General features: G+C 34.4%; 1 protein-coding gene across 1 annotated transcript in view; it reads left to right on the top strand.

Annotated features, from left to right (window-relative positions):
• The window catches only part of LOC123321598, a 252674-nt gene that overhangs the window by 195802 nt on the left and 37408 nt on the right, over window positions 1–19464 (top strand). The window contains exon 3 of the mRNA XM_044909278.1: window positions 9798–9915. Coding sequence (XP_044765213.1) covers window positions 9798–9915 — 118 coding nt within the window. The remainder of the gene's footprint in view (window positions 1–9797; window positions 9916–19464) is intronic.

The following is a 19464-nucleotide window of genomic DNA, read 5'->3' as shown; positions in this document are numbered from 1 at the left end:
GAAGAACGGGAAAGAGAATATAGGTCCTTTCGTTTGTATAAAAAGTGTAGCACTTTTCTACACTCGATTTGATTTACACTAGTGTAGATGAAGTGTAGTTTATCTACACATAGTCAAAAGAATATGTAGATAATCTACACCTCCAATACACTGCTGTAAACTCAATCAGCAAACGAATACTAAAATCGAGTGTAGGAAAGTGCTACACTTTTTATGCAAACGAAAGGACCTTATATGATATATCTTTTTTTCATGTTGTCAAGAAAGCCCTTCGCCTTCGGTTGAACCTTAACCTGAGGATCAAACTGGTGAGCCAAGTATTTCAAAAATTGATCCTTTAACGTCGGGTATCACCGAACAGAAGCAAGTTCATCCACTTCTGTTTCTTAGCCGCAAAGTATAATGTCAGATTTGAAAATTGAATAATTTTATTTGAAAATTCATATACTTTATTTCATTCATTTATTTTTATTATATATTCATATCAATTTATAGTCAAAAATAAAGGAAAACTTCCATTCGATAAAGTTATGATTTTTAATTTTTCACCTTATTATTACAAATTTCCTTGTCATCTAGTTCTTGACCTTCGTTCAGACTCAATCTCTTAAAATAATTGAGGATAAGGGCCGGTGATATGGTTTGCACCAGGGCCCAGATCAAACATGCTAAGTCCCTGCATTTTTTCAAAGATTTGTTTTAATCAGTATGGCCGCTTACATTTTTTTTCACATATCGATAGGAGATAATGGAATTATTGTAATAATTTCCAAGAACTGAAACATCCGCTCTAGAAGACCTTATATTGAAATTTCGACAAATATGTTGATTAATTGAAGTTACAGATACATAACATTCCTTGATAAATCCATAAAAGTTGCGATCTAAATCGAACTAGCTAACCACCATCATTTGATTAACATAAAATCCATCTCATAAAGGAAGAGTAGGTAGATGCTAACCATGGTTTCGCTCTCATTTGACCCGTCAGATCAACACAACTCCCTCATCGATGAAAATAGAAAGAATTATTTTTGCCTGCCGCCGGCCGCCTTCATAACAAAGCTCATTCATATTATTAATGAGTTTCGGTTATCACAAAAAAATTTCCAATCAACCTTTGAGAAACACATTAACTAATTTCAGTGCAGATTCGTTGGGCGCCTTAATATGAAATGAAATGACATGTCAGCAATGACAGTAAGATACAAAGCAGAGTTTAACGAAATCTGAACAAATAATATTGAGATCAAGCAATAAAGCATTGTAATCCTTAAACCTACGTTTCCAACAAGAGTGAACTATTCCTTGCGGAACAATATTTACAGGCCTTTGAAGTGATATGTCGTTCAAACTGCATCTCCAATTCGGAAACCTGAAGGTTCTTAAAACGACAGACGCTTCAGAAATAAACAAATCGAAGAGCCTCTAACAAATTTATGACCGTTATAGTTTTATTCAATACAAACTGTATAAAAATCAGTCAGTCCAAAGTCACGATATGCACGGCATTTCTAAATCGACAAAGAGAATGAACTACATAGAATATAGATGAAGACATGAACAAATAATGATGCAGAAGAACTAAAACAGTTCCTTCGAAGTAAACCAAAACCAAAATGCATCCAGTTATTCGGATTTGTTGTCAAACTATATAATATTTAACGATATTTTCCAACATTTTTTACCTGTCTGGCTAAACCTGAATATGCAGCATTTTCAAATGAGGTAATTGAGGCTGAATATACAATCTGTATCAACTTCTAGTCGATTCTAGTGCACCAAAAAAAGCGACAAACATCCTGAGGGATTTTTGACTAAACTTGATTGCAGATCTTGAAGAAATTAATGAGTAGACTGGAAAGATTCGAGCAATAATCAGTAATTACAGACCTTCTAATTAAATACGATCGCTCTCCATTCTGGTCAAGTAGGAGCCATAAATTTAGAGGGATAAGGGGGGCGCTACTACATGCATAGAATAATGGAACATTAATGGTTCGAAGGGCAAGATGCCTCTGGTTCAAATTGGTAAATAATTAGTCAGCTATAAATACACAAACAGTGTCCGTTAAGTTCCCTGAAACTGCTGTATATCTCAGTTTGAATAGAATCCTACAGAAATTATTATATTCATTAAATAGAATTCCATAAACCTTCTCGAATATTTCTATGTTTGAATAGTATGTGTATATGGAAATTTGATTTTCTGGGGTAAAATCATCCTTGGTTGTAGGTCCATTATCTTCAAGGTGCGATAAATATGATTGCAGTGGAGCATATATGTAGAAATAATGAAAAGCTTGGACTGGGGATAATTCTTTATTCATCAACATCACAGATTGAGGTTGTTGTTTTAAGTTTTGATAGGGGTAACGAGTAACAATGGAATTATATAGATTTTATATGACAAAGTGCGTGAAAATTAATCTGTTGATTCTTTAATTAACGTTTGGAATAGTTTTCTGTCCTGTCGTCTGTAATTAAAATCAATGACCTTTATGTGGTGTTGATGAAGAATTCTTTTGCGCATTTGTTCCTTGGATCAAGTATGTGATCAATTAGCTTGAGGATTGGTTTCGACTCATTGATGGATAATTCTAATTCAATTATGTCTGTCTCTTCGGCTGAAAGTATTCTAACTGCCGAAGAAAAGGGGTAAGAACTTGGTATTTTCATAGTAGGTTTAGGTTCCAAATGCGCTGATTGAATTTGTCAATGAAACGTATAGGGCTTACTCCGTAGATAGGAAAATTAACTAATAAATAGTCTGTTGTTCTGGAAATATGTTTTGGGAAGATAACAAGAAGAGAATTTTTCTGCGGGATAAGGACAGGATAAACACCAAAAACTCTCAACTTATATATATATATATATCTGGCAATGTTTCGCAGATCTCCATCAGCTTCATCAGGCCTAAAATATTATAACAATGAGATCATTTATAAATAAACAAAAACATTAAAATAAATTAGCTCTACAAAGTATAATTTTTAAAATGAAAACATAGGCCAAACAGCATTTAAACGTTGGCAAATATAAGTTGAGAGTTTTTAGTGATATTTCCGTCCTCATCCCGCAAAAAAAAATCTTATTAACTTTGGAGGACACAAATATCAAGATTTACATTGGGTCTTATTTCTGAGGAAATGAGCAGCGATATGCGAGTTCAGTTTTTGGATGCGGGTACGCTTTCCTACTTGTCAAGTTCACAGCTTTGATGAAGATTAAGTAGATATCATTGAATTTAGGTTTTTTTTGTGTATACGAGCCGTCCTTCAAATTAAGAATATTATTTTTGCACACATGCCAGTAATTCTCGAATTTTCAGACTTCGACAACAAATTCCTCAGCAGATTAGTTATGGGTGGTACATTTAAAAATAAATACGAAGCAATCCAGGTCTATGTCTCCAGCCCCCCCAAATTTGAGTTTTTAAATTTTTTTGACACTGAAGTTTTGTACTAGTTTTGTACCGGAATGTACCGTTGGAAAAAAGTTTTGTACCCCTAATTAAAATGATGAAAATACGGTTTTTAGTTTGGGGGGTCGTAGACATGCTCACCCCCCCACTTCCGAAATTGCTAATTTTTTTTATCTCAAAGTTTTGTACTAGTTTTGTACCGAAATGTACCGTCAAGAAAAAGTTTTGTACCCTAAGTTTAAGGGGTCTTAGGAGGGTTTCAAATTGGGGGGGCTGGAGACATGTTTTCGAAATAATGAGATTTCGGTTTCCGAAATAAGCTAAAACATGTGTACTAGTTTTGTACCGAAATGTACCGTCACAAAAACGGCACAATTCTCTACAACGGGGGTGTACCTGTGCTCCATATAAAGTATTGAGGCTTCAGGGGTGTTTTTTTCACACCAAGGAATATGGGATTTTGGTTTTGTACTTTTTCGATACTGAAATGTACCTTCGATAAAAAAATTTGTAGCCCCAAATAGAATGAGTGAATTATCATTTTCAACAAGAGGCTATAGGCAAGTACACCCCACTTTTGAAAAAGCAAATTTTCTCTTTGTAAAAATTTCGTACTGGTTTTGTATCGTCAATAAAAGTTTTGTACTCTGAGATTTGGCGGTCTTAGGAGAATTCCAGGGATGGAGACATCTTTTAGGAGTTTATTACTCCTAAAAGATTTTGGTTTTCGAAACAAACTGAAACATGTGTACTAGTTTGGTACCGATATGTACCGTTCTAAAAACGAAATTAATTGTGAGACTAATTCAATTTTTTTCTCAACATCCTCCGCCCTTTATTTATCTCCCTTCTGCACACATCATAATTTTCTTCTTGTTAAAGTCAAATTTGATTAACCTAATATCAGAAAGAAATACATGGTGACGCGACGTTGAAAAAAGTCATCAATTTTGCACTTGTTTAACGCTAAAGTTCTGTACCGAAATGTACCATTGAAAATAGTAATTGAAATGACGAAAATACGTATTTCAGTTCGGAGGGGATGTTCACATACTCACCTCCCACTATTGAAAATTAAAATTTTTTCTCTTTCGAAGTTTTGTACCGAAATGTACAAAAGCAAAAAGCTTTTATATAATAATTAAATCCTACTCCAGAAATGGTCAAATGACAGAAGGGAAATCTGAAACATTCTGTTGATAAATTGAGTACCCCAATATTGCTGAAGATTATCAATCTTTCGAAAGAACCTATTTACTGTTTCGCCATGTGTTAGCGTTTTCTGTGAATCAGAAAGTCTTGAAAGACAAAGAGGTTGTGAGTTTACCAAAGAAGAGCATACCATAGTATCAACAATGTTGATAGTATGTTGATTGTTCGTGTTTTATCTCTAGTGGTTGGAGTCTGTGTAAGAATATGCTACACGGTTTTGAAAAAAAAAGACGTCAATGTGTTTCCATATTATTAGTATAGATTCAACTGTTATCAGAAAATTGAAGATTTTCAGTTTTCTCGTAGAATGGCCTATGACCTCTCAATCTTAGATTAAAAAACTTTTTCTTGACGGTACATTTCGGTACAAAACTTTGAAATGAAAAAAATTGGGGGTGAGCCTGTCTATTGTTACCCCGAACTGAACTCTGTATTTTCTTCATTTTAATAAGGGTACAAAACTTTTTTTCAACGGTACATTTCGGTACAAAACTAGTACACATGTTTCAGCTAGTTTCGGGAACCGAAACTTCATTATTTCAAAAACATGTCTCCGGCCCCCCCAATTTGAAACCCTCCTAAGACTTCTTAATCTTAGGGTACAAAACTTTTTCTCCACGGTACATTTCGGTACAAAACTAGTACAAAACTTTGAGATATAAAAAATTTGCAATTTCAAAAGTGGGAGGTGAGTATGTCTACGGCCCCCCAAACTGAAAACCGTATTTTCATCATTTTAATTAGGGGTACAAAACTTTTTTCCAACGGTACATTTCGGTACAAAACTAGTACAAAACTTTAGCATCAAAAAAAGGTGAAAATTCAAATTTGGGGGGGCTGGAGACATGGACCTAAGCAATCCTTGTAAGTCTCAGTCCACAAAACACTTCTTTTTAGTGCTTAGGGAACAAACGTAAGTTCGTTCAGAGAGGGTTATTCGTTCCGTCCAATCTCTCCTCATCACTTTTGTGGATTGGGATGAATAAGATTTTGATCACGATTTTTTCAAGACCTGAGTGGAATACTGATGAGCCATGAATAAAATCCCCTCTATATTAACCTTTTCATTATTCCGGAAGTAAATACGCGTACTACCAAAAATCTCTTCAATTCGGTTAAAATACGTGAGAATAATCAGAATAATAATTCCTTCGAGCGTTCAGTCACTGTTGCTGCAGATAGCAGCGATTCATAGCCTTGAAAATGAATTCGTCGCTCCGAAATGACTGATGATGAAATGGAATGAGGAGGGGTGAAACTGAAACTCAAAAGTAACCCTCGGTATTTCCTGCTACAAACGAGAACTAAAACGGTTCCAGTCATTCGTCGGCTGCCATTGGGATAATTTTACTAGAAATTTTGAGGGAAATGCTTTCGACAGTTGTTTGAAGAGGATGTTCATCAAAACTGTATATTCCAAGATGAGCTGTTTATTCCATGGTCCCCTTTTATCCATTCGATTGTGTTGGCGGGAAATAGGGGTTACGTGGGAGTTGGAACGATTGCCGTAGGCCTGACGTGATACCTCTGGGATTAGGGTTGTTGACTTCTATAAAAAATATAGAAACATGTTCGCTGAGAGAAAATAACTCATGGACAACTGTAAGCTCGAAAGAAGACGGGGTATAAATAACCTGCTATTGCTTCTTCTTCCTATTTCATCTGGATTCCTCTGAATTATTGAGATGGCCACAATTGGAAAAGTACGCTTTGTAAAAATAACATAAATGAGGTCATATTTCAAAACTGAGACATGGTATCGATAATGTTATATTTTTCATGTTAGAGTCAAATCAATAGTCATAAACAATATCTAGACCTGCAAATTGAGTGAAAAACAGTTGGCCGAAAAATGACGAAAGAGGTACGTTTCTTACATTTACCAATTTCCAGACCCTGTCTGCTCGTTAAAAGTTGGAAATATTGAAAAAAATTCTGTTTTGCCTTCAGAAAAACCCAAGAATTGTTTCAGGTTGGAGTATCAGATTTTAAAGAGATGATGTATCCGCAGTAACAGTGATGCAATATTTGAAAAAGTATATATTTTGCGAAAAACTGAAATTCTGAGAGTAAATCTCTATAGGTTATTAAAAATGGAGGCCTGTTTTGCGAGGTTGTCGGCTGAACCGATTTTCTTAATTTTTTTGAAACCTCCCGAATTCCATCAATATGACGCATCAACGTGCAAATGTTGCGATTGTGTTGAATCGCAACTACGATGAAGCTATATTGATAACAGTGCACATCCAATAGTTTTCATTTGACCAATGGACTTTATATATTCATATTGTGGAGCTTTAAAATAAGAATATGAAGACCCTGGATTGTGTTGCGCATGAGATAAACTAAAATGGTTTCTGTATGGAGATTCGAGGGTAGAGAGAAGGAGAACAAACTAGTGTAATGAAAAGTGTCCGCAAGAAACTGCTTATAGGCAAGGTGGCGCTATGAAGCACTGGAGAATTGACGGCGATAAATTGTTGGCGCCTTTTTCGAAGATAAGATAATGGAACATCTTGATGAATATAATTTATATTTCATTGATTAATTCATGGTGAATTAATTGATAAAACTTCAGATATTTTCAACAAACTTAAATTTGACGATTTTGGTGACCAATCTTATAAAAACAATTCATCAAAAACTAATATGATGTATAACTTTTGATGGATTTTCTTTCTCAACATATGAAACAAAAAGAATACAAAATTGTTGCTGGATAAAATTGCAGCTTTTCTTTGTAGAAGTTATAAAACATTCATTAAAACATTATTTTAAAACGATATTTTGTAACCAATAATATCGAATGATATACTTTATGATAATTATGAATTCAAAAATTTACATTTTTTCTTATACAAATCCCAAATTTCAAGATAAATACATGCTCCTCTTAAATTATCCCTCAATATATAATTAAAAAGTCAGTGTAAGTTATAACCGAATAAGTATTGACGTGATAAGAAATCAAAGAGCACAAACTATAACATTACCAAACAGTATGGGGAGAAAGAACAAATACAATGTATGCTTTCCGAAGATACATTCTTACTTGCATCATAATTCAAATTTGAAGAAAGGAAAATTATTTAGGAAGTCTCTTTGTTAATTATTAGGCATTGTTTTTCATGAATACAATCAGTGAAGCTAGTGGATTTCTAATAAAAAGGGTTTGGTATATAAGGAAAGGCATGAAAAACTAAATTTCTTGAAATAAATATTTTATTTTCAACAACACAACATTCAATATCAGATCGGCAACTTTGCTTTCAGTACTTTTCAGTTAACTTTGGAAGACTCGACATGATCACATCAAGGAGTTGGTCAGCTTCTCTTATACGTATCAGCTCTAACAGTAACTCATTTACATTCAATGGACAAATTGAAAGTGTTGTTATATATGATGATGAAGATTATGTTATTGAGAGCTTTCAATCAATTTCCTTCATTTTTGAAATTAGGTGCCAATAAACATCCTCATACAAGGCTATCATCTATTTGGCCATCTATGTGTTTTCTTTGCTTATTGGGATAAACACCCGTTTGTTTGGTAAATTATTGTTTGCACACAAGTACCGAGAACTTCTTATCCATGTTCTGGGTGCTGCTGCACATTTTCCAGTTATTGTAGCCTAATTTCTGGTTTTCGTTGAACTCTTTCAGGTTTCAATAGAGTTTTTAGCAATTTTGTAGCCTCTCAGGGGTCTCTGCTAAGTAAGAGGAATAATTATAAAAAAAATTTCAGGTGATGAATTAAGCCGATTACAATATAAGAAATGTTGTACTCACATTAGGTTGGAAAAATTATAATTTGCCCGTAGTTTCATAACTGCTTACACAAACTTTCAACAAATATGTAATAAATTCAAATTCCACGAAGGTTTATTTACGAAAATTACCGATGTCTAGGTTAAAATCACTAAAAATGTTTGTTTTTGACATTTAAAATCAACTAATCCTTTATATTGTTCAATTGTTCATTTTAAGTACAGTGACTATATACCCCCAGTGCTTGTCAGCGCCACCTGGCCTATTTGCAGTTTCTTGTGGACACTTTTTGTTCTCGTTCTCTCTACCCTCCATAGGTTTCTGGTACAGGAAAAGGACCAGTTCCAGGTCAACCAAAGTATTTTCAAGCAACAATGCATTATATTGCATTCACACAATCCATATCAAATAACGAAGAGAGTTTCTATTGAAGTTTACACGCTTACAGAGAAACCTGTTAACGTTCGCAATTGCTTGAGAAGGACACACATTGGGCTTACATGGTTGCAGATGCAATACTTTCATCAAATGCTCATAAAATTGAAACACTGCTTTCGATTGTCATCTTCGACAATTCAATTTTTGCTTCCCATCGCAAGCTATGGATTTGTGGAACAAATACAAAGATGAGTCGTCTGATGATATTTTGCGAAATGGAATTGCTTTGGCATTTACCCCATCTGGAGTTGCAGCTGCATTGTTGAAAGGTAATCGAACAGTGCACTTGGAACCCAAGCCTCCCTTGAATATGCAAAAAATTGAAAATCCAATGTGCAACCTGTCAAGGAACTGCGGCGTGGTCAAAGTTTAAAAGAAATGCAAATTGATTGTGTGGAATGAATGTACGATGGCACATTCGAAATGTTATAAGGTATAAGACAGAAAGTTGCAGGACCTTCGACGAAATCAAAACCGTCTTCTGCTAGCAGGTGATTTTCGTCAAATATTAACAGTGATTCCACGATCAACACCAGCTGATGAACTGAATGTCTGTTTGAAGTGGCCCGTTTTATGGAAGTACGTTTAATTGAACCCATGAACATTCTAGTACATCCGCAGAACGATCAAACTTGAAAAGCATTTTTCTTTTTGTTTTGGTCAGTTCACCGGAATTAAAAAACTTATGGACAAAGTGTTTCCGAGCATTGCCAAAAACTAAATCATGCTAAGAATGTCGATGCCCAACTCTTGTTTCAATGACTGTGTTTTCCCGAGGCTAGCGTTGCCTTACGTACCAATGCGTCAATTCGCATTGGACTTGGGAGGATGATATTTCCATCCATCCATAACACAATGTTATAATGTCTAACCATGCAATTTCTTGTATTTCTTCTTATCGAATTCCTCATCATTTTATCCATTTGGGTCGATCTAATTTGAAATTCTTTTTCAGATTGAAATTTTGGAGACATACTCGAATCCTCGTGACTCCAGACAACAGCTTAGTCAAGAAGAAGACACAAAGTGTCTTACAAGCCCAGATAGAGAGTATTCTCAGCCTTATACAACAGGTAAGAAAAAAAAATATATGTATCACAAGGGAAACCGTACCTTAAACCACGGGAAAACAGTTTTCAAATCAGATTTTCATCTCTGTCTCTGTGTATCACAAATACATCGTTAATATGTATAGCGCCCTGTTTACATTTCCTCTCTGCTAATTGTTGGCGTAAAATAATTGACGATGAAAATTTATTGTAGGATTTATTGGGCTTCATAGAATAATCCAGAATGATGGAAATGGCCAAATGAATCATCTGATCATAACGAGATTTGGGACGGAAACTGATTATAAAATTTTTTTCATGATATCTATACCGATGCCATATTACTTTATATGAAAAATAAAAGTTTTAATATTATCTTCTGAACAGTTGATACTAAAAAAGTTATTTGAATTGTGCATATTTCGTTGCTTCAAGTCTCTATATTTAAATACCTATCCCTAACTGTTTCATTCTAAGATGTCCTAGTAAAATCAACCATTTCGTCAGAATATCTGACTTCAAAATATTCTTATTTCTTGACGGACCTCGCGTTTTATGTTTGCAAGACTCTTTTGGGCTGCAACATCGCCGAGCTTGTTAATTGCCGTTTTCATCGCTTTGTGTTTTGCCTCCAAAAGAGGTGCGATATGCTACTAGAGCTTAGGGAAAAATCCTTGCTCCCCTCGAGTAGTGGAGTAGTAGATTGTAAGAGATGTTCACAAAATAAGCTGAAATATTTCATATTGAAGGACATCTCGCAGTGTAAAACTTGATTATTTCCTCGACGGAGGAAAAAATCCCAGGGAGTCGTCTCTTACTGCAAGTCACTGGAAAATTTCATCTGAAATAAAAAAAACAAAAGCAGAAAAATGTGAGATGATTATGTTCTATATATCAGACTCACCTCAAATTCACAACCCAATTAAAAAATATTCGGAAACTATATGTAGGTATAGCCCATCCTGAAATTCATAAATTGGACAATGATTAAACAGATGTATGGTTTCACAGCCTCCTAAACAACGTCTATAGACGGCTGTGGTACTATTGTAACGTCCGTGACCTGTTCTTATACGATTCACAATATACCAATAGTTTCCTGGGAAGATCAAAACCAGGAACTCTATTTGAGTGATCACTAACTAATTCTTGGTTGAAAATAGTGCACGTATTCCATTCAGACTACCAAGTATCCTTGCCCCTCACATTCATTTTAAGGATAAAGTTGGACCATAAGAGTTTGCGCGACATATTTTGTGGAATATAGGACAGAATTGGAAATGAGTCGGGAAAGGAGTGAAATTTATTCCAAGAATTTATAACTGCAGTCTTTCTACGAATATGGGCGGTACAATGTTTGAAATAACCGGTAACCATTGAATTGGTGGAGATCTGATAGTTCAAGTTATAATTTTCGAAGAAAGATTTTGCTGTGCATAAGTTTTTGGCACATGGACGCTATTAACCTATTAATATATAATATATAATTTCTTTCAATGTATTTTGTAGGAAAAGTTGAGTTTATTACCTACATAAATTAGTTTTCATTTGTGTGAAGACTGCAATGTGACTTTTCAATGTGTGGAAATGTTCCACGACACTCTTCGTTAAGCATGAAATTTCCAACTTTATACATTTAAGTTTTCTCAATTTATGGTATCATGTGAAGTTAATATGACTGATTTTTTATTCCTTTACACTGTGTGCGTAGAACCTTAACCAGTAGGCTCCGTACAAAATACGTCCGAGACATAGTAATTTTTCCAAAGAGTTTTGATAACGATAATTACAGTAGGGATACATTATTGAGATATTTACATATTTTCCCTCTGCTAATTATGTGATTGTACAATGTAAGTGTCACGTTTAGATACAGAACATCAACCATAAATATTACGAAACCTTCTTGTTTTTATAAATCATTTTTTATATAACGTGCGTTCAAAAAAAACGTCGTCAAGTAGAATTTTGAAGGTTGATGTTCGGTGGCTGAACGTATGTCTTTGAAATACTTCATCTTCCCAAAATGTGAACAAAGATGACATTAATCTATATATCGTAATTTTGTACGGAAAGTGGAAAGGCACTTTTTAGAAAAAATTTCTTGCAAATTTCACCCAACGTGCGAAAGCCATTTCTTTCATTAAGTAAGATGACAAGAATCCAAGCAATCTGAGCCGGTTAAAAAAATGTTTCGTAAAATTTTAACCGTCCACTATTTTCATATTTATGTAAGAGACATGAATTTTGAATTGATAGTAGTATTATGTTTTTTTTTTTGTAAAAAAGTTCTAGGTACTTCAGTCATATGAATAAATCACAGTAAGAATCTCAATATGTTTATTAATTCTCTATAAATGTTGAATTGATTTGGTCATTAATGAAAATCCATGACTAAACTAGAGAACTGAATTACATGAAAATGGCTATTGGACAATTTATCGAAATTCAATTGGCTATAAAAAGGCAGGATGCTTTTTCCTTCATAGCATTCTGCTGTTAAAATTCCATAAAAGAAAATAGCTCCCACATTTTGCCTTCGATGCATACCGAACTCCAATTTTTTTTGATGCTACAAGGGTAGGTAATCACAACCTTTTCAATTTTCTGATAACATGTCAATCTTTATGGAAACAAATGGATGATTGTTTTTCAAAATCATGTAGCATATGCCAACAGATACTCCAGTCACTTGAGATAAAACCCGAACAGAGGTTTGTGGAGCTTCTGTCATCATATTTTCATTACCGCTGAACTCTAGAGTTTTCTTCTTTGGTCGATCACTTTCTTTTTTGTTTGAACATACCTGTTCCGTCAACATATCGCGAAACAGTTTTATGGAAAATTGATAATAATCTACAGCAACATTGGGATACTTCTATGAAGTCGCCGAACAAAATATTTCCATTCTCCTTCTATTTTCTACACAATTTTGAAGTAGGATTCAGTAGTAAAAGCTTTTCATACGTCCATAAAAACCATCTTTATAATTTTAATTCAACAACCATCCAAAATGCTAAATTGACAGTTCACCTGGAAAATAGTATAGCACATGCTAAGAATTACGTTTAGACACGTTCAAAATTCCATAGCCTACTTGACGCCGAATTTTTTTGGACGCACGTTATTTTGAAGCAATCCTCTCTGACTCTATGTTCTGCTAAATGGCAAATTGTCCCTTTTCACGAGTAGCAGATCTCCATAACGACTTCACATCTCCTATTGAAAAAGCAGTTATGTAGAAATATTCGAGTACCCTGTTCTATGAAGTTTGCGAAAAAGAAATGTAATTGTATCGCGGCGGCATTTTCAGGAACGAGTGAACAACTAGCAATTTAGTTGGTTGATCGCTCCATCTACTCTTTCTGTTGCTTCGTACGCTTGCGACACAGCTTTTTCACAGCGACGCAGATATGACTGAAGGGAAGTCTGAAGTTGAATCTGCGGCTGGATGCTGAAATTCTCATTCAGTTTCAGCAGGAATAGCAGGAGCAGGATTCAGTAACGAAATCGCTGCCGCAGGGGCAGGACGTGCCTCTGTACGGTGAGAGTGGTATGTGAGATTTGCGTTGTAGCGTACGCGTTTTGTCAACGTTCAAGTGTTTTTCTGTGTTAAATAAAGCAGAGACTCATTTGTAAGTAATTTTAATAGGGAATAATTTCATCTGATAATTTTGTTGCAAACTTTTTTTATGACTTCTGTGATGTTATTTTATTGTACTCAATTCTCAAGGGTGAATCGAATGGCTCTAGTCATTAATTATATGAAAAATGAAAAAAAAATTTGTTGGATTGCTTCAAGACTGCGAATACTGCCATGTTCCGATGAGAAAATCACATATCAAGTTACCAGAAGAATAATACTCTATATAAATAAAAGAAATAAATTATCTTTACAAAATAAAATGAATAAATCGAAATATGATACTTCTATTTCTTTATTTTCTTTCATATCAGCGTTCATCCTTTCTAGTGTTCACTAATTTATTTCATAAAGCGGATCAGTATTAGTCCAGGGCCAGAAATAATTTAGAGAAAAAAAAAGATATGGTTATTTAGAAAATTTAGCATGAATAAATGAAAGTAAAAAGAGTGAACTCGCTGAAATTCTTGGAGAAGGGATAGTTGGTAGTTTTAGGGGTGAATAATATTTTTTGCAATTTTCGGCATAAAAATACGAATGTAGAAGTTGTACAAAATGCAATTATTTTTTCTTATCAATTTTCCGCACAACCAAGTATTTTACTGTAACAAAATAGATGTTTTGAACATTTTCATGAGTTGATGATATTCTGAATATGACGGACAATATTTTCGGAAACATTCAAAATATGTACCTATGTAGTGAAGATATAATTTCAATTTTTCTTATCATTTTCTAAATGTTATGATTGCTAGAACAATATTTTCAAAAACAAAGAACAAACAAATAGTGAAGATATAATACAGTTTTATTACAGTTTGAAATTTTTTGCAGCTATTCAATCTGGCACAAGGTTAACGCTGAAATGAACAGTTCTATCATTAATTGCTGTTAAATTCAAATAATATTAATTTGATATTCGAAAATTTGTTTCTGAATTCTGCTTTGTTACAAACGGTAACTCGTAAAATGCAAAAATTAAATTTTGCTGAGATAAAAATAACTACATACTTGTTAATCACATAAATCTTCATTTCTGTTAATTGTCATCGAAATCGAACCATTGTTGTTACGGAAAAAATTAAAAATGGAAAATCGGTTTCTCCATAAATTCGAGGTGACGTTGGAGAGTGATAAATATACAAAAATTGTAGATATTATTTGCGATTTTTACATTTGATGTTTTCCATACGATTTCTAGTTTACCCAGAAATGAAACAATTAACTCCTAAAAATGATCAGCCTTCATGAACTTCCACCGAGTTCTCATCTCTCCGTTTTTTGTTCATTCACATGAAATGAATTTTTCCGGAACAACCACATAAGCACACACTAAGAATTTTTCTTCCATTTGGGCTTCAACATCGGTTTGAACCTGGACTTTATATTTGTAGTAATCCAATAATGTGTTCTGTGTTGTGTCTTGTTCTCAGGCGACGTTTATTATAGTTCTAATTTTATTGAATTATATGTTGGTTCTTTATGTATATATTTTGATCGATTCAACCGTTTAAATCAAAATAACAATAACTACCATACTCAGGAGATGTCCATACCGTATCAAGTAAACAATTTTCTACTATTCCGAAAGCATCCTTGAAAGTTTTCATTGGGCCCAGAGATGTTTTTATTCTTTTTACATATTTCTTGTGTTAAATTCATATTTTTCAGAAATTCATTGCACGATAATTTTTCCGCATGCCAAACGTGAATTGAATCAAGACATTCAAACAATTCGAAAATATAATTAAATTCATTGGAGGGATTCAATTCACTTTCTGTTATTTTTCAAGTAAACCCATATTTGTTTTTTATACAGGGTGTTTATTAAATATGTGGCAAAAATTCAGGAGTTTATTCCATGTCCGAAAATATTAATATGTATTTCTTGAAGAAATATTGGGCCGCTTCTGATGCGTCAAAAATGGGAAATTTATTCAACATTTCGTTGATGATGCACATAAAAGCTCAACTTAAACAGCATCAATTCGAATATTCGAATTGAGAATGTGTTCCATTGAGATAAAAAATTTGAAGTTATTTTCGGTGAAACCCTCCTGAGCAAGGTAGTTATAAAATATAGCATTAGATGCGTCATCCTACTTGTCTGCACTGTTTCGTGAACATCATCGATTCCGTTCTAAAGATATTAACTTGGTACTACACTTCACAACAACCCTTTATTTTTCGTTCTTTTCAAGAGAGGTAAGTCGATTTACATCCCTCTTAAATGGTCCATCTGCTTGATTTTCTCGCAGATGTATCGATTTGAAAATTTATCGGTAATACGTGCTTATCGTTTCAGTACCAACAAAGTGAGCAAAGGATTAAATCTGCTTCCTCTTCGTAGAACACAAAAGCTCTCGTATATCTTACGAGTGGCTACTCGATCCCTTCAATTACATTCTGTTTCTTGCGAAACCGAGATATCCTTTATACAATCCACTTCAGTCCTGCATGAGGGGAAACAGACCCACACGGCTAGGTTGATTGCATTATCTTCCTCACAGTTATGCAAATGATAGACTTCTGTACTTGCTATTCAATTAAAAGTAGTGCCCGAATATAATTCCAAGATATGGGAGAGGATAGATTAATGGTGTATCCTGATATTCAAGCGGTCTAATATTCCCCTTAAACTAATCAGGGGTAGCCTTGGTGTGCCATTTAATTCGATATCCCTGATGTATTAAAGATATTCCTTCACCAAATTGATGAATAATTATTCTCGGGAATGGATGTATCAGCATTGATCAACAAGTAGATTCTTTATTCTGCAAAAACACCAATGCTAGAATAGAAGCAGCGCCAAATTCTTCCTCAAGTCGCTTAAGGGGAAGTAGTAGGGGAGACTGGGGAGGGTTGATACGTTTTTTGGAATTTTTATTCTGGAAACTGAATTATATGAAGAAGCAGGACTTTTCTTATATTATATAATTCTTCAATTAATCGTTCAACAAAATAAATATAGAAGTCGCAAAACATAAACATCTTATTCTGTACAGAACGTTGAACACAAAAACATGCAAACTGTCTCAAGCCTCCCCACATATGGGAGGATTGATACGATGTACTGGGAGAGTAATCGAGAGGATTATTCAGCTCAGTAGGTAGGTCAGCAGAGATACTGGCTTGCTTTGGTCCTATAGGTGTAGAAAAATCAGGAAATTGTCAGTTAGTCACTTCCACACAAGAAAAGTCGTCCTCGTTAAATACATGGGGATTGTACGGTTTTTAAAAATCCCTTTGATATGTTGGATGGTGAAGACGCCTTCATGTAGGCCTATCCAACTAGCTACGGAATATTTTTTGAAGATTATACATGTATCAGGCCTCCCCACGACAAATGTCTCAAACCTCCCTGAAAGCAATTTTTAAAGTGATTTATGTTTTCATCTTATACCCATATATTTTGAAAAGCGAATAAAACTGTAAATTGAGTAGTTTTATGCATATTTCCCAGTGAAATGTTTGTTTATGCCGAAGAATTAATGCATGATCATAAAACCCTTAGGTAACTTGAGTAAAAACTTACAATTTCTCACCTCGAAACACTCTTCGTTGAATATTTCACAAACAAACTACTGTTAGCCTTACATATTAACGTCACGTTATGCCCTCTGCCAAAGAATAGTGTTCACTAGTATAATACTTTTGAAAACGGCTACAGATCGCGGATATAAGCCTGTATCAAGCCTCCCCATGTATCAATGCTCCCTAATCTCCCCTACATACGATCGACGTTGGTTGCTTTACGGATGCTACCCCATATATATATAATATATATAATGTATATAATATACGAAAATGTGCCACATATTTGGTGAATGGCCTGACTTACGAACTGAGTCAGTTGAGAAGTAGAAATTACCACGCCAGGTTTAATATTAGAGTATTGAAAAATTTTCAGTTATTCCTGAATTTCAGCGTTATTTTGGCATATATCACTATAAAATTTTTACAATATATAAAGAATTGAATGGCCGATGTCACCCCGCTATTTTTATCGAAATGTGTTGAAAAACCGTCGAAAAATAATTGTGAAATCAAGTTTTCCAGAAAATAAAGTTTAACTTTTTTTCTTATAAAAATCAACGAAATTGGAAGAAAAAAGACGAGGTGACATTAAGATGTCCTTTAACTTCAATTTAAAAAAAATAAGGCTTTACGTCTGAAATTATAAGCGCCAATTAAGAACTAGTGAGTGCTGTTCTTGAATGGAGATTCTTGAGGTATTACTTACCCTTGAAGGGGAAAGAGAGTAATCGTGGAATGGCCATTTCTATTAGGTGGTCAAGAATTGTTATACATAAACATATGGCTTACGGAGATTGATTGGCGAAATACTTTTGACTAACCTTCGTCACTACTAGGTTTGGTGTCCCACAGGGTTCTATACCAGGGCCGATTCTTTTCACATAAATGACGTATTCTATTCCAGTACGTCCTTTTAAACCAAAAATTGTTGTTTGCCGATGAGACTCATTTTATTAACACATCGCACGTAGAACTTCAGAGAAAGACGACTAAGGCATGCTAGTGGTTAACAGCGAATGGTGTGGTATTCAATAAAGATTATACATATGCAAAAAATTAATTTTCATCAACCAAAATAGTAATGAAATATCCCTCTAAACCTGAGCACTCACACAGAAAAACTATATGAAACATCTTGTGATAGATATTTCAGTGTTTGGCTGTTTATTGAATTCTTCTCTGGGGACATTGCACACATGCAGAAAGTTTCTTCCTAAACAGAAAAAACCCCTATAAGGACCCTACTAACAGGCGAAGTAAAAAAACTTAAGTGATGTACTAAACTACCCTCCACTTCCACCTTCCACCCCTCGAAGAGGGTACATGACAATTTATATATCAATTATAATTGGATAGTTTTAAAATTAAAATTGACCTTTTCTAGCATGTTTCTACTGAATAGTGTTTTTCCTTACTTTTTACTCACTCTGTTCCAACATTCAATCATAAAAAGAATGATAAATAGTCCCATGGAGTTTCACTATGAAAAATATACCTCCCATGTAATGGACAGAAACGTTAAGGTATAAAAATTTAAAACTGGTTTTCACCAGAAAAAACATTGATGTTACAGTGCGTCAATATTTACTAGATGATATTTCTTAAACGTCAAGGTTTTTTTTTTGTGCATCGATATTTTGTTTAATACATCGAAGGTTTTTCACCTCGGAAGAGAGAGTTATAGTGCGAAATTCCGATGTTTACAGAAGCACTCATGTCTTCCCTTCATTCAATAAATAGAAATGGACCATTTAAACTCCAATAAAATCTTCGAGTGCCATCGAAACTCAAAACCTCGGATCCGATAAGGAAAACATCACGATCTCTTCGGAACGAGAGGTGAGGATGCTTTTAATCACATCAAAATCTTTCAGATAGGGAAAGTCGAAAATATAATTGAAGACCTGTTAGCGAAGGCGCAATTTTCGCGTAGAAAGTGAGAAAACTCGAAATGTCCCCAGGGGGTTGAATGTATTATGTAAATGGAATCTGCAAAATAATCGAGTAATTAGACCGAGGTCCTCATCAAGTGTTAAGTGCAGGAATTGCAGACAGCGTAGTGCCCTACGACCGAGTCTATTTTGCCTCCGGACAGCGACGCTATCTGAAATATAATTAGTGTGTAATGATGTTGGGGGAAACGTGTACTATACATTGCACATGGCGCGTGCGGTAAAGCTCGATAAATGGATTTCAACAATCTTACCACTCGATTAAAACACAGATTGAATTCTTTGCGGAAGGAATTGTGGACATTCGATAAACAGTTTCGGAATTGCGCTTAGATAACGTGCTTTCAAAAAAAATCGTCGTCAAGTAGGCTATGGAATTATGAACGTCGATATTTTGTGTCTAAACGTGATTCTTAACTCGTGCTATACTATTTTCCAGGT

This window comes from Coccinella septempunctata, chromosome X (assembly GCF_907165205.1).
Source record: "Coccinella septempunctata chromosome X, icCocSept1.1, whole genome shotgun sequence".
Lineage (NCBI taxonomy): Eukaryota > Metazoa > Arthropoda > Insecta > Coleoptera > Coccinellidae > Coccinella > Coccinella septempunctata.
This window is presented reverse-complemented; position numbering and strand designations above follow the sequence as displayed.